At 43.3% G+C, this 13,846-nt stretch overlaps 1 protein-coding gene and 1 long non-coding RNA gene across 2 annotated transcripts; one reads left to right on the forward strand and one right to left on the reverse strand.

Moving 5' to 3' along the window:
• The first annotated feature begins 5,739 nt into the window (after positions 1-5,739).
• Positions 5,740-8,573, forward strand: LOC135636125 (uncharacterized). Its single transcript, XR_010495819.1, has 2 exons — positions 5,740-5,896; positions 7,800-8,573. It is a non-coding gene; the product is annotated as an uncharacterized LOC135636125 (long non-coding RNA).
• A 163-nt stretch (positions 8,574-8,736) lies between these two features.
• Positions 8,737-10,731, reverse strand: LOC135636124 (WRKY transcription factor 28-like). The gene is made up of 3 exons (XM_065147708.1): positions 9,896-10,731; positions 9,362-9,505; positions 8,737-9,250 (listed from the first exon to the last, which is right to left on the reverse strand). The coding sequence occupies exons 1-3, from the start codon at positions 10,528-10,530 to the stop codon at positions 8,935-8,937; spliced, it is 1,095 nt and encodes a 364-aa protein (XP_065003780.1). The 5' UTR covers positions 10,531-10,731; the 3' UTR covers positions 8,737-8,934.
• Positions 10,732-13,846: the final 3,115 nt, after the last annotated feature.

Below are 13,846 nucleotides of genomic sequence, written 5' to 3' on the forward strand. Positions count from 1 at the left end.
ATCCACCATTATTTACATGTGTGAGATTTAGATCTGCCCTCTCTTGCATCATGAAATTGACTGGATTACTGAAGAGGGTTTGAGCAGCTGAAAACATCACCCTCTTCCCTTTGTTTAAGACTCTCGGCACACTTTATTTGGCAGAAATCTAAATCAGTATGGATAGCATGCCACAATGCAGCAGGTCTTGCCTTGTACTTATGCAGCCAGCCCTACTGTGAGTTCAATTAAACTCAAATTTCTGTGGTTATGGTAGTATCTTCTTTCAATAATCCACTTTGTCATTTCCTATGATTATACTTAATATAAATATTTCGTCAGAAACAGAAAGCCTGTATCAAATTACATAATTTCGTTATCATGTATAAATGCTCTATATCTTAGGAACAGTGCCTACAGAATTTTTATATTTTAGAAATATAATATATGTTAGAATTTTCTTTTGTTGCATATACATTTTTTCTCTCTACAGTTTTGCCTCTGATATACTGCCCTTGGGATGTATCAGATACTCGAACTAATTTTTTTTTTTTATGTTGATACGCTAATATATATATATATATATATCAAGAAATTGGTATCTGAATCCTATTAGTTTTGCTAAAGCATACTGATGTGATGGAACTGAAGTATGACACATCAGGTAGTCGTAGCCGATCAGTCGAACGTAATAGTCAGCACCTATTATACCACGTGGAGGATGCATCAACTGCAAATAGACAATGAATCAGTAGCCCCTTATCACTCGGAACCAAAACGATTGATCGGTTGATAAGACCAACTAGCAATCCCCTATGAGCGCCACGTGGAGACAACTATTTCGATGTTGGCGACAATGTCAATTTAATTTCGTGACCTTTATTATCACACAAATTGCACAATAAAGGATTGTAATGACTTTAAGTGATCACTATAGAAAGGAGCCCCCAAGTGACTCCCTTAATTTAACCAATCTAACTTGTCCGACTAGCTATTGGCTTAAGTCCCGAAGATTATTTGTCGGAAATACCCCGTTGTAGTGTTGCATAATTTGATGTCACTTGTTTGACAAGGCAACGTTTTCATGAGATCGATTCAAAAATGAATATCTGACTTGACTTCTAGATCAGACAATCATAATCTACTATAACATATTGGCGCTAGGAGGGTTGATCATATCTCAGAAAAATTTTATGGGACTTAGTCAACCAAATCCCGAGGAGTTGAATCCCCTAAATGGATCTAGTCTAATGGCTTTGAATGCTCTAATGTCGAATCCTCTAATGTCGATAATCTTAAATTAGTAAAGGTATCAGCTAACCCTAATCCACCACAATAAGTGCTTGAGTCGAACCTTTTTTGACGATTTTTTCAAGATTTAGCTTTTCTTCAACCCCCTCCATATCGATAACCAACTCAACCTACCATGATTGTGCCTACTAAAGTTTTTAACACCCTTATTTAGCAAATGCAAATGCAAATGCTGACTAGAATAATCCAATATACACAGCTTTTTATCTCCCTTAGCTTACCTAACTTCCACAAGTATCATTCGCCTCATTTGTTTCGACTATGACAGTTGAGTCCCGCCTAGCTCAAGCTCTAGCACCTTAAGAAATACAATCTCCTCCTTGGCTCAAATCCCTATTCCAGCTCTAACGTCGGATCTTCCCAATGAATTGATCGTTCAACTAACTAAATTCCTAGTTAAGGTCCGGGACTAACTTAGCAAAATTGACCAATAGCCTAAAGATATTTGAAGGAGATAAAATAAAAAAATCAACAAATTGGAGTCTTATCTATGGTCTCTTTGAAAGGAAAATCTAACTCAACATGTACAAAGGAAAATATGACTCTTTGAAACACATTGTAACTCTCACATCTCGAATGATATTATTCACAACAATTGACTCACTCATGTCTCTAAATTTTCTCAATAACATGGAGGGGAGCCGCACATAAATGGTTGGCCAAGCTCGCCCAAAGTCAATTTTCTCCTTTGGACAGTTGGTTAAGGAGTTTGAGCTTAATTTTATTAGCTATCAGCTTCTAAAGAAGCCCACCACCTCCTTACTAGCCCTTGGACAAGAGGAGTAGGAATCCTTACAGAGTTAGATAAGAAGATTTAATGATGAGGTCTGCTTAGTTGTTGATCCAACACCATCTGTCCTCATCAATGGATACATTAATAGGCTTTAGCCTTCGTGGTTTTGGTCACATTTTCGAAACTCATAAAGGTGAACCGCTATATAGTAACTGAATCCATAATTGCTAGAAAGAGAAAGGTTGAACCAAAAAAGGTAAAAAAAGGATGAAAGAACTTAATGGCAAATCCCTATATAAAGGCCACATAATGATTGATCGAGGAGTGACTAAACACCTTCTCAATGGGATTTCACTCTACTTAACACCTCTCATATAGAGGTATTCATGCAAATATATGAGAAAAGACTCTTGAGGACACCACATGAGATTCATCTCTCCCGACTCACAGAAGGACATATAAGAGGAGGCTTGTTGTTCTAGAGAGGTTCCTCTTGTTGAGCCTCATGTCAACCTCTCGAGCGAAGGGAGTTGGCTCTCTAGAAGGATCCCCCGGATCGATGTGCCTCATCTTCACACCTTTATTGGCTTGGTAAGTGTGGTGGCAGAGGGGGAGGAGGATGCTTCTACCTTGCTTGGGACCCCAATAGTCTCTTGCGTCACTAACTAGTGGATAGTGCTCCTTGCCAATCTCTTCTTCTTTGTGCACCCTTGACGTTCTACCCTGATGAATAACCTACTTGGTGCATCTACCCGTTGGGTTAGATTCCAAGGATTCTGTCTTAATTATTCATATCTATAAAAGCAAGGAGGGGGTTAGACAGTCCGACTAGCAACTTAAAAGCACAACCCCAACTACTTACCATGACTTAATCCTACATTAATGAGCCATTGCTTACTCATTTGGAGGATGATGGTAGACTTAGATAAGGCTTGAGATAGTTAGAGAAATTGCCCTTTTTTTAACTAAACCTTGAAGCAACATTGAAAATTTTATGGGTGGACCAATCTAAGTCAATTGGTCACTCGCTCCCGGAAGAAACAAAAAAATACCCCTTTTCCTAAACTTACAAAAGGTCAGAGCATTGGTAACCCTACAGCGAGATCAGGTTGAGAGAAAGTAAGTCGACCTCCTAAAGCATATATTATAGTATGCAAATCGGAGAGTCAATGTTGGGGAGATGCACATCTTTACACATTCCTTGACAAACTACATAAGAAAGCATCAAGAATTCGATGTCATCTAGGTGGGTGAGAACTTTCAAAAATTGAAAGCCTCAACAAAAAGAGGGTGAAGGGAAAAGCAGAGTCTTACCTCCAATACATTCATGCTTATGCAAAGCATGTGACGTGATACATAAGGTCAGTCACTCAACCGAGCAGATACTAGCTTGAACCTGGTCAAAATATGATAGATCCCCCGGAGAATCTCTAGGTTGGAGACCAATACCACATAGTCTAAGTCAAAGGACTCTATCGTTGGAGGCAAAGCCACACTTCATGATGTGTTTCCCCCAAGAGGGTAGCACATGTCGATGCGGTCAATTCAACTCTTTTAAGGGATAAATTTTTTATAGTCGACACCGGGGGTGGTAACGAAATCGATAACATTTCTAAGTTCGAGATGCTAGACGAGGAGGAAAAGGACATTAAATCTACTAAAGAAGGAAGTCTGAGTTGGTTGTCCATGAGTGTCCTAGCCATGGGTAGAAGTGAAGAAGAACAATGGTAGAGGGCTAGTATTTATAGGGTCTGAAGATGACAATTCAACTACCCATCCATTTGTTTGGCTTCTAAACACCGTGAAGATAGCATATCACATGGTGCTATTAGAAACATCTTAGGACACGTGGCGTGATTCGCTTAGCACAATGGTCATTTACATCGTTGTGAAGATCGTATTGAATCCGCCATAACCTTGGGTAGGTGCACATAGCGCTACATGATGAATGTGTCATGTTGACTCATTAATAAACAGATACAACACATGCTTAGTTGTTAGAATATTCCAAATCCATTTGAATTTTCTCGTCCGATGAGGGAAGAGACATGCACAACACACGACCACGATCAGTTGTCTTCATCAATTTCCACCATGCTTGGTCGTGTCGCCCTAGTGCAGTCTCCATCGGTCTTCGCCACACCTAGTCATGTTGGTTTGGTGCATTCTCTGCCATTCTCCATCAGTCTTTGTCATGTTTGATCATGTCGGCCTAGTGTGTTCAACATTTTCCATCGGTTTCCATCACACCTGGTTGTGTCGCCTTAGTGTGTTCTTTGTCATTCTTTGTCAGTTATCATCACACCTGATCATGTTGACTCAATGCATTCTTCGTCAATCTATGTGATGCTTGGCCATGTTAGCCCATGCCTGGTCGTGTCAACCCAGTGAGTTCTTATTTGATCTCCATCATGCTCAGTCATGTTGGCCTCGTGCGTTCTTCATCATTCTCTATCACTTTTTGCCATGCTTGGCCATGTCGACTCTGTGTGTGCTCCATCGATCTCTGTCATGCCCAATTGTGTCAACTCGATGAGTTCTCCAATAATCTTCGCCATGCTTGACTATGTTGGCCTGATGATCCCTATAATTCACTATTGTTGGCTTATTCGACACACATAGATCGTTATCCTAACTCTTCTTCGAGACCCAAATTTGCAACAGAGGTTGGGGGTGGAGCACACGTGATATGATGAAATTAATATGGTCGAGTGATGACAAATCGAGAATACACGTCGACATGTCGATCTCATATGATCGACATGTCGAGAATACACAGTTGACTAATTGACCAAAGTGGTTGACACCCATGGTATTAGCTCCTCCAGATAGTCAATGAGCCAACGACCCCCTACCACCTAGACCCGAAATGGTTAATCGATTGATAAAGACATATCCTTGATGAGCACCGTGTGGAGATAGTCATTCAATCCCGGTTCAATGCTAGGTGGATGGTTTCGATCGAACTCCATACCCTTCATTATCATATTAATTATATAATAAATGGGCATAACAATTCCAAGTGACCGGTATAAAAGAAAGTCCTCGTGTATGTAAAGGATAGACTTCCTCGGTTTAACTTAGTCGAATATGTTTGATTAATTATTGACTTGAGTTTCGATGGCGTATTTGTGGACAGGAGTGCTCCGACATAGTTTTGCACGAATCAGCATCACTCATTTGACAAAACAACGTTTTCACCGGATCAGCTGCGGAACTATAATATACTCGAACACATTCCTTTCCGCTGTGCATGCGAGAGAATTAAGGTAAAAGATAGTTGAACAACCATCATGATGAACAGAATATGTGATCATGATGTTAGGCAATGATACGTTCCACTGACCAGTATCCTGCCTGTGTAGTTAGTTTAATTCTCTAAGTTCTCTAATAGCCTTGTATTTATCTTAGGTAATGATAGGTGAACAATAATATATTGGTTCAAGTGTTGTCTGACTCATGTCACACCCATCTTTGTTTATTTTGTTGTTTGCTGGCAAGGCCCACCGACTGGCGACCAATAAGAAAGCAGCTCTCCCTCGCTCGGACATGAGCCGACGCGTGTCTAGTGGTTGTTTCCCTGATCGGTGTCTGGACTGTGACGGGTGAGTCCATCTTGTCCGTCCAATTCTATCGCGAAAAGAGGGGGCTTGTATTTTATAAGAGAGATTGGTGCGGTAAACTCACCGCCTAACAACCCTCTGACGGAATAAAAGGCCTCGGCCAAGCTATTTACTCTTCCCTGTAAAGAAGTGCGGTTGGAGGCTGCAAGAGAAAGGACGAAGCGGGAGAAGAGACATTCGAACGGTGAGAAGGATCTCGTTTGGTCTTCCTACGTTCGATCGGCTTCTGCTTCTACCCGATCAGGCCAAGGTTATTCGATCGAACTTCTTCAGTCATAGGTTTCTCCATTTATTAAACCGAATGTTCTTTGGTTTCTTTTTGTTTTCTTGCTGTAAAATTGATGCCTAAACAAACGAATCTGATAGCCAATCGTTCTGTGAATCTTGTAAAGTGGGGATTGTGGGATTTTATTGCGATTTGACGGTGATCTTGGTCACGTCGGTGTCTCGTAGTTGTGTGTCCGAGCTTTCAAGTCGGTTCTTGTGATGAATAGTCTGAAGAAAGGCCTTCTATATGCAGCTTGGTCTTCTGTGTGTCTGTTTTTAGTCAACTTGTGGGTGAACGGAAGAATCTGACCATCGATCGTTCTATGAATCTTGGTAGAGGGGTTGTGGGATCAGATGTGCCTGATCTTGGTTACCTATGTACCTCAAAGTTGCGGATAGAACTTTCAGTTTTTTCTTTATAATATTTTTGAGGATTTCGAAGCCTACGGTTTAAATGTATCTTTTATATACAGCATGATGTTTTTGTTGGGTGTTTTTGAGTGAATTTGTGGGTTGGTGGAAGAATCTGATCATTGATCGTTCTGTGAATTTGGTGGTGGAGGTGTTGTGGGATTTTGGATCTGTAAGATTTTAATTACAAGTGGAGGTCAGAGCCGTGGTCCCAAACGTTCTATGAATTAAGGTTGTATACATCTCTTTTACATACATCTTGATTTTTTGGGGTAGTTATTGAATTTGTAGATGAAAAGAATAATACGATTGTCCATTGTTCTGTGAATCTTGTGGTAGACGCTGTGGGATTGGATTGGAATGATCTTGATCAAGTGGAGCTTGGATCCGTGGGTTTGAACTTTCAGTTGACTCTTGTGATTTATAATCACAAGAATCAACTGAAAGTTCAGATCAGCAGTTCTAAGCTTAACATGTAACCAAGACGGAGGGTGATGGAGGCGGAGGGGAGGGGAGGGGGTGAAGTGGGGGGGCGGGAAAGACGGAGGGGTTGAAGTTGGGGGCGAGAGAGTCAGAGGGGGTGAAGTGGGAGAGGCAGAGGGAGTGGAGGGGATAGCTAACCTCCTCCCCCTAACACTCCTGCTACCCCCTCCCATGCTCCCTCTCCCCACTCCACTCCCTCCACAATCGTCCCACGCTCCGTCTCCCCCTACTCCCACTTCAACCCGGAATCTATCCAAAAAGAAATAAACGAATATTTGTATTTCTGTTAAAATAGTTGTAAAAGAACCATTGCAAACTCATATGACTCTCCACAATGATCTGCAATATGTGATTAGGCTTCCTAAATTTTATTCCTAGGAAATAATAATAGTACCACCTAACAAGAATTCCCATAAGCCACACTACCAGTTATGACAGTGTCATCAACCTACACCAGATAGCTTACATTCTGAAGAGGAGATGTTCAAGTACTTACAATTATGAGCCATAATTCATAACACTTAGTAAACAAAAGAAACTACAAGTGCCAACAAGTTAAATTAACTAACGAAAGCTTATGAAGAGTCTATTATTCAGCAAAGCGAGTATACATCAATCTAGTATGAATTCAGCAGAGGAACAGAACCATGATTTATCATTTACCTTTAATTTCTCGAGATGGAAAGCGGGGTTTAGAATCCTCCTATGATAGGAGTCCAGTCACTGGCAATCGTCCGGGAGGGCCTGTGTTTGGTCCTCCAAAGTGACCGAACTTGTTGGATAGGATGCCCCTCACTGCGGATCCATGAGAGTCACTCGAGGCAGAGGCCCAAACCAGGTGAAGGACGTTCTTCCTGCATGGATGTGGGACGATAGGTCGTGTCTAACACAGCATAAGATTCAGTCCAGTCAGTTCACTGCTTGAGATTAGTTCTGTGTTTCGTATGCCTTAAGTATTGGATGAATCAGTGACGACATGGAACGACTTGCAGCAGAAACAGAAGCGATCGATCGGGAGTGCTCACCGAATTCTTTGATAGGACGATGGTGGGAAGGAGCGATGCGGGGGACGTTGTCGTGGGAGAGGGGCATGGGGTCGGAGCGCGCCGCCTCCTTGAAGTCCCCTAAGAGGAAGCCACGCCCAGTTCAGCGTCCTTACCGCACATGTAACGAGCAGCACCACCAGCAGAAGCGCCACCCCGCCCCATCCCGAGCTCCACCACATCTCCGCTAATACGAACGACATCGACTGGACGTACGTCTCTCGGTGTTCGAAGGGGAGGATACGGAAAGATTAGCGTGCCGACGTCGGGTGATGGATTTGTCTCCGGAAGATGACCACAGCGACAACGCAAAAAGGTTTGGAGTTACATGGAAGCTGACAGAGATGCTTACACTAACATGGAAGCTGACAGAGCTACAGCGATGGAGCTTGTGGTTATTTGGGAGTGTTCATCTTCCTCTCTCTGTTTCCCGTACTGTGCAACAAGGACAATAAGGGAAATGGCAGTTTCTGCGGCAATGAGTAATGCTACCAAAAATAATAATGGATATAATCAATAGTAAAACAAAAATTCAAAACAGTCGACCTTAAAACAGCCATGGAAGAGCACTTCAAATATTTTTCTTAGGCATCATCTCTACATTAAGGGTTGAGATAAGATTTGTATACATAATTAATTTTTCTTTCAAATAATTTGATGCTCGAAGGAGTTTGATTTCCAATAAATAATACAAATATTACCAACCCTGGTATTTCCATCTTAGTGAGTATTTTTACTTGTTTTATATTTTTATAAAAATATTAAGTTGAAGGGTCTTAATAATTCTACAATTTTGTTTTTGACTGAAATTCAAAGAAGTCAGCTATAAAGTTTTTGGATTGCTCAAAAGAAATTATCTGTTTTGCTTATACAAATCTACCATCAGCTTTTACAAGTACAATGCGGATGAGTTCTCAGAAATGATCGAGAAAGGAAAATTATTCAAATGATTCAGGAAGACATGCTATTGAACTCTCTATCTTCATATATACCACAACAGTTTGCAGAATCTCAAAATATTACATCCAAATACATGTAGAAGAAAAGTAAGGATCACAGATATCTGAATCAAGGAACCTCCGTATTATGGTTGCCCGTGGTGTGCCAAGGAAGGAACCATGTCTTGCAAGAGACCGTAGTGAGAGAACTCGAGCTGCTGGAGAGGTGGCATTTGGTTTGCCGTACTGTTCAGCTGGTGCGCTTGCTGCATCACAAGATCCTGGAAGAAGCTCGTTGACATGAGCGGAGGAGGCAGTAGCAGTGTGCTCCCTCTAACTGTTGCGGGGCACCGATGAGTGTGTCTCCCTTCGTAAGTGGTTATCACAATGGTCGAGTTTTGATAAGACCTCTCCACCCTCTTCTTCACCGGGCACTTCTGAGTCGTGCAACGATAGTAGCTTCTGCAACGCATGCAGAAGTCACGAGCATCATAAGAAGCGAAGACTTGACATTAATGCGCACGACTGCGCTAAAGTGGATGGGAGATCATGAGCGGCAACGTGACTACTAACCTGGGATAAGGGCTGTTCTTGACTGCTTTCTGGCCGTACTTCCTCCACCGGTAGCCGTCTTCGAGATGATCAACCTCGCTCTCGGTCACGAAAGCAAAGCGGGGTTCCCTTTGCCTTCTCTCTCCTTGTTTGTTGGGTTTCTTCCTGTTTCATCAAATTTCACGAAATCAGACGATCAAATAGAATTAATCTTGTCGTTCTCATAGTTCATATTTCTCCAGATTTGGAGATCCCTAAGAATCACATCATGGGAAGACTTCTGGGATCGACAGAAACAGAAAAGATCTTCAGAGTTTATCATGTCGAGATGTACAAGCTCACATCCCAAAGGGTCTTAATTTTGTTAGTGCTTACACAAGGAAGGATCAGCAGGAAAGCCTCCTGAAAAGCGAATCTCGCTTGCTTCGGAGCTTTTCTACTTCGATCAACCACCTATAGGAATTGTTTTAAAGGGTCGAACTCGGTGCGATCATCCAACAAAACCGAAGCCTTTCAAGGAGCAGATAAGGAAAAGGATCTATTAGCAAAACTTACACTTTCTTAGACGTATCACCTTCTTCCTCCTGTTGCTCTTCCTTCTTACACCGGTCCGCATCCTCTTCGCCGGCGGCCTCAGCGGACAATGAAGAGGTCGAAGAGTTGGGCGTCACTGTAGTCGCACGCCCACCGCACCCAAACGCGGGTGTCAAGCTGCCACTGCCGTTTCCAACGTCCACCATCAGCTCAGGAGACCCCGTCCTACCTCCGGGGCCAAGCGCATCCAACGGAGCTAAGCATGACAAGCCAAAAACTCTAGGGAGCGCGTCGTTGTCCATCATCGAGCCAAGCGGCACATCGGTGAAGGTCACGGCCGGAAAAATCGCCCCGGTGTCGGATCCGCTTGGGCCACCACTAATGCAGGCGGCGCCGTCTGTCGGCCTCTGGGAGAAGAGCGCGGCTAGCTCGTCATGGAACAGGGAGCGGAAGTGCTCCCTCTCGTGATATCCGGACATGAAGATCGCCTGCGGTAGAATGGAAGGTGTGGAATCAGATCGAAAGAGTATAACCCTTCCTCTTCTTTTCTTTTGGTGCAGAGAGGGAGGAAGGAGGAAATGGGACGGAACGGAGGAACCTGAGAATGCGTACAATGTTATATAACATGTCGGCCTTCTGCATAAGGTGGGTCGCATCAAACGTGAAATTTCTCGTGGAGTCTGAGCTCTCACGAGTGGGTCCCACCATATCGAGAGATCGCGCCACCCGCGAGACGTTGCTGGATGATTCCGTCATGCAAAGGAGCCATTTTCTTGGTGGAGACGGAGTCGATCGCGGTCGCATGGGCATCAGCCGCAGTCGACGGAGGACAACCGGTGATCTTCGGTCGTGGATGGGGATTAAGAACTCCGAAAGGAGGAACGACCGCCGAAGGCAATCGGGACATGGTTCTACTTTCTGAGGCGTCGACGGACGCGCGGCAATGGGAAGGGAAGCGCTGGGAGACCGGCGCGCTGACCCTGAGGTGGGCGACGCTGACGTGGGACGGTGTCAGTGTTCCACCTCGTTGTGGGCGCCCGCAGGAGTTGACCGGGAGTGCAATTTTACTCCGTTGGATCGCATCCGACAGCATAGGACCCGCCGGTTCGTCGCGTGGTTCATGTGCATGCAGGACCACAGTTACAGTATCGGCGGCAGGTAAACCCCTCCTTGTTCAGACGAGCAAGACGCCGTTCGGGTGGAAACTGGGTGGGTATGCATGGATCACCATGGCTTTATGAGTTCACATATGCACGCACATCTAAAAGCCTTCACGGAGGTGCCAATTCAGAGCTTTCGGCAATGACATCAGTGGCTCCATTTCTCATTTTCCTGTAAAAGATATCCATGTATCATCCTTGTTTGATGTCGGTGTACCCAATCGAAGGACACTGGAATCCAGCTTAAGTGGATTGGATACTTGAGAAAAATCTGATCCCCTTGCCATCCCTAGGAATTATCGATTAGCCTGCCACAGTTATCATTCATAATCACTGACAAATGAGAAGCCATTATGTGATGACAGGGCTGCAGGAGAAGTTTCCTGTGGTGTTTACTTTAAACGTGGGGAGGTTGCTTAATCTCTACGTCTCTGTCTTTCTCATGAGAGAGAGAGAGAGAGAGAGAGCAAGTACGTGCATGTTAGGCATTTCTGCGACCAGATCATGCATGAAAGAGGTGGAGGATTAATCGCCCTTTGACGTCAAAAGCCGGTGCCGGACAGCCGCTACTGTAGCTTCTCCAAAGCCAGCACTCCTGTCCAAGAATTAACGCAGTAAAAAACTGATACTTACAATACATTGACACATTATAGCAAGGAAATCAAATGAATTTACTAGATGAATTAGAGAATTGCTGTTATGCACAGTTGGAATTGATGAACAAATCATGAATGATTTCCTGGAATTGATTATGAACCTTTATAATTAAACAAGTGGAATAGCTGAATGAATCATTGATGCAAGCCAACAAGCCTGAAATCTGTCAAACAAATGTCTCTTTGTAGAACAGCTTTCAGAATTCATGTATGAACAGTGCAACTATATTAATAGATATAAATCTATCTATCTATCTATCTAACCATTTTTCTTTAATAATGGCTTAAAGCAATACAAGTCGAAAAAGATAACATAAAATAAAGGAGAACTCCATCTGCTTTCTTTCATAAAAAGTTCACTTGCTTGTAGGATATAGACAAGTCAAAGATGATCCTTACAAAGGTCAGTTTGCCTGCGTCATTTTCTCTTCCATCGTTAGTCACACACACTCCTTTTGACCATCACAGCTATGGAACAAATAGATACTGGCTCTGCTTCATGTGATTCTTATTTAAAACACAGGGAAATCATTTTGTATAATTGTAGTCCATTCATTGTTGCAAGCATGTCGAAGATTTTTAATGGAAAGGATGTGGTGCCATTTCCCATGAAAATGCTTTTTACTTTTTCTGACTATAAGGGTGTTTCTTTACCATATATGTTCTCAGTGATTTGCTTCTCCATGGCATGAAAGCTTGGAACTCAATTTACTGCAACCCACGCAGCTTTCTTTAGTCTCTTCTCTCATGGACAACTTATTTCGATAGAATTCCCCAAGCTTTCCTTTACACAAGAGTTAAATCTAAGAGCCAAACAAAGTCTTCGTGAAGAGAAATGCCAACAAATTAGAAGCTAACACGGACTTTATAGATATGAGACAATCGGGAATACAATCTATAAGGAATATGGAATAGAACATTGATCGATGTGCCCCAAGTTGAAACCCTTTTGCATATGAATCCAACCATGCTCCCCATTGAATTTGCAAGCACAAGTGGCACCCTTGCTTGATTCAGCATCTGATTCAGACTCCCAAAGACCTCTAAATTGTCTCCAAGGTTAGGAGTGGGTCTCCATCATCTATTTATCTTGATACATCAGTTGACGTAGCTAAAGGAAAAACAAAAGAAAAAGTTTTGAGGTAAGAGTGCTGTCAATGAGGAAATTTAGTATCATACAATATAGTAGTCGTTTCTGAAGAGATCGTTTTAACTTACAGTTCAAATATAAAGTGGAAGAAGATTCAGTAACTTCACATATAAAATGCGCAGTATGCCTAACATCATCTCCCGATCAACAAACAAAATTATCGATTACAAAAGAGGTAAGTAAAGAAAGAAAGAAAGGAAGAGAAATCTCTGCACTTCGTAGCTGTGGAAACTGCAAAGCATATGACAGATGCTGATACATTATCGTCTCTGTTGTTGCTGCTGCTGCTTATGATCGATCGAGTGCGGATGACAGCAACACTTTGTCCGGGTCCTCATGGGGAAGGGACAGGGACTATGTCTACCTGTTCGTGTTCACGAAATCATTGCTGCATGCAGCTGGCAGAAGCCAATGGTGAAAGGTAAGACCAACTGGAAATGGAGCAGCAACAGATAAGTTATCTTTCCAGTGACAGTGGCAATGTAATGATGCCGAGGGACTTTGAAGGGAAAAACATATAGACAGATGTTGCTAAAGACACAGACAATGTGAAGACATGATAAGAGGAGATGAATCCCACGGCTGGAAAGAAGATGCTCAACTCCCGCTCGGCCAGTCTAAATCAAGATGCTAAAGGTAACATTGAATTGGTTTCCGCCTTCAGTGCGATCGGTAGTTGTTCACCGTGCGTCCGAAGAAGAGAAGAGAGAGCAGGAATCGAATTGGCCGCTGCCCGTTGTTGCGAAGGGCCAGGATGGTGGGTGGACGTGGAGCAGGAGGTTGGCCTCGGGTGCCCAACAACAAGGAGAACCACTGGCCGGAGAAGCTCGCTTCCGCTGCCTCCTGGCGGTGGTGGAAACGCCCCGCCCTCCCCCGCTGCTCCTTCCTCGACGACCTCCTCTTCCGCGTCCTCTCCTGCCTTGAGGCAGTCGTCCTCGTCGGCGCTCTCTGCTTCTTCTACCTCTGCTGCGGCTGCCACCTCTGATCCTTCCTCTTCTTGTATTCC

Source organism: Musa acuminata, chromosome BXJ3-4 (assembly GCF_036884655.1).
Source record: "Musa acuminata AAA Group cultivar baxijiao chromosome BXJ3-4, Cavendish_Baxijiao_AAA, whole genome shotgun sequence".
Lineage (NCBI taxonomy): Eukaryota > Viridiplantae > Streptophyta > Magnoliopsida > Zingiberales > Musaceae > Musa > Musa acuminata.